This window comes from Neophocaena asiaeorientalis, unplaced genomic scaffold (assembly GCF_003031525.2).
Source record: "Neophocaena asiaeorientalis asiaeorientalis breed wild unplaced genomic scaffold, Neophocaena_asiaeorientalis_V1.1 scaffold461, whole genome shotgun sequence".
In the NCBI taxonomy this organism is placed as follows: Eukaryota; Metazoa; Chordata; class Mammalia; order Artiodactyla; family Phocoenidae; genus Neophocaena; species Neophocaena asiaeorientalis.
Window position 1 is genome coordinate 3,680,130 of NW_020173230.1, and position 2,124 is coordinate 3,682,253.

General features: G+C 53.2%; 1 protein-coding gene across 1 annotated transcript in view; it reads left to right on the plus strand.

The window, feature by feature from the left end:
- The window catches only part of CUX1 (cut like homeobox 1), a 368,097-nt gene that overhangs the window by 282,263 nt on the left and 83,710 nt on the right, over positions 1-2,124 (plus strand). Inside the window, exon 11 of the mRNA XM_024745460.1 lies at positions 1,783-1,971. Within this exon, the coding sequence (XP_024601228.1) occupies positions 1,783-1,971 (189 nt within the window). The remainder of the gene's footprint in view (positions 1-1,782; positions 1,972-2,124) is intronic.

Genomic DNA, 2,124 nt, shown 5'->3' on the forward strand with positions numbered 1-2,124 from the left:
CGCTCCTCCCCTGTCCTCACTGCTGGCAGGACTTGCCTGTGGTCCCTTGGCTCCTGACCTGGGTTCTGGCCAGAGTTGTCTAGGGCGGCGCTTCCTAAATTCTCTGTGGTGAAGGATGGTTTTATTTGTTTTGTTTTGTTTTGTTTTGAATTTCCAATCTGTTGCAGACTGATAGTTTTACAAAAGACAATAAAAATGTCACAGCAAAGTCAGATTGCTATAAAAGTTTCTAAACACTTACTCTCAATTTCTGTGCTTGTCTCACTGTGTACCAGCCACGGTGTGTGAGTTGGCACCAGTCCGTGGAGCCCACGCTGAACAGAACTGGTCTGGACAGCATGTGCCTCTTTAATAAGTTGGCAGGAAGATGCTCACTGGGGCCCCAGGGCCACGGGCAGATCTGCCAGAAGTTAGGGGAAGTGAAGGACTTACTTTATAACATTATACAAACCAGAGACAGAAGGGGCTCACTTCTTCGCCCACAAAACTTCACATTCTTACATGGTAAAGGCCTTAATTTCTTGGGAGGGAGATATGAAAAATTATTTCCATGGTGACTGGCTGTCCCCAGATGGTGAAAACCCTGTGACAGGCACATCATGCATGGAATGGCGGGGCCGCCCCTGCCAACTGGGGCTGTAGCTGCCACTGTTTCTGCCCCAGTATAGGCCAAATCAAGGTGTGCAGCGGTGCACTTCTGGGGGCAAGGGGATAACAGCCAGGATGGTGGCGTTCTACACTGCAGTGTGAGCCGCGTCCCCAGGTCGCTGCCGTCACAGGGACCTTGCAGTCCTGCCCTTCCTGTCCCCCTCAGTCATGCCCAGAAGTGCTCCGCCCGGCACTTCCAGAACACTTCCAGACAAGCTTCCAGAACCATTCAGGAGCTATGATTACTTCTAAAACTTGAGAAAAGTACTGCTTTCATCCTTGGGAAGTGGAAATATGAATTTGACTTTAAAAAAAAATACCTTTTCCCTGTTTTGCATTTTTCCAAAATGAGCACATCTGAGGGGTGGGGAGTAAGTTTTTTAAAACAGCAATTATCAAAAGAATTCCTGCGCAAAGGAACTCCAAATATGCACCTTCCATGTCTTTTAACTCTTTTTTGTAAAATGCTAACTCTGAGAATCAGTTTGTCAAACAGTGTCTCAGCTTCTAGATAACAGAGTAATGAATCAAAAGGACATTGCATCTCATCTTGTGGCAAAAAATCCGAATGCTTTGGAACATTCCAGGAGCTGTCCTCAGAGCCTTCCCCTCTGGTGTCCCCAGCCATCAGCAAGGCCCTTTCCACCACCTCCATCAGGTCTCTGCTCAAATGTCACCATCTCAATGCGGTTTTTCCCGACCACATTATTAAAAGCCCCAGCTGCCCCTTCCCTGCTTCAGTTTTTCCGTGGCATTTATCATCACCTGGCACACTCTCTGATAAGCATATTTAAAGCGTCTCATCCCTGCCCCATCCCACTGGACCAGAAGCCCTGTGAGGACAGGGACTTCTGTCCTTGTGTCCCCTGCTGTGTGCCTGCTACATGGTGGGTACTTGGTAAATGCTTGTCGAACAGATGAATCCAGGTGGCAGCTCCCCGTGCAGACGAGAAGGTCGGGGGGAGGGCGACGGGCAGGTGCGGTCCAAGCAGAGGCAGGACGTGATGCTGTATCATCCACACCACCAACCACATCCTTCCCACTGCCTGCTTCTCGCCTCAGTTGCCAGCACCGGTAACCCCAAGCGCCCGTCCGAGGCCGGCGCGGTTTTGTCATCTCCTTTCTCCTCCGCAGGAGCAGGCCATAGAGGTCCTCACCCGCTCCAGCCTGGAAGTTGAGTTGGCCGCCAAAGAGCGGGAGATCGCGCAGCTGGTGGAGGACGTGCAGAGACTCCAGGCCAGCCTCACGAAGCTGCGCGAGAACTCGGCCAGCCAGATCTCCCAGCTCGAGCAGCAGCTGAGTGCCAAGAACAGCACCCTCAAAGTAAGGGCGCCGGGGGCCCCAGGGGCCGGGGGAGGGCCGTACGCGCACACCCCACCTCCCTCCCATGTGGCCCCGGAAGGAACCCGGGCTCGGCACGGGGGGTCCGGCTCCCCGCCGACACCCCGAGCTCTTCAGCGGGGCACTTCGGCCCCC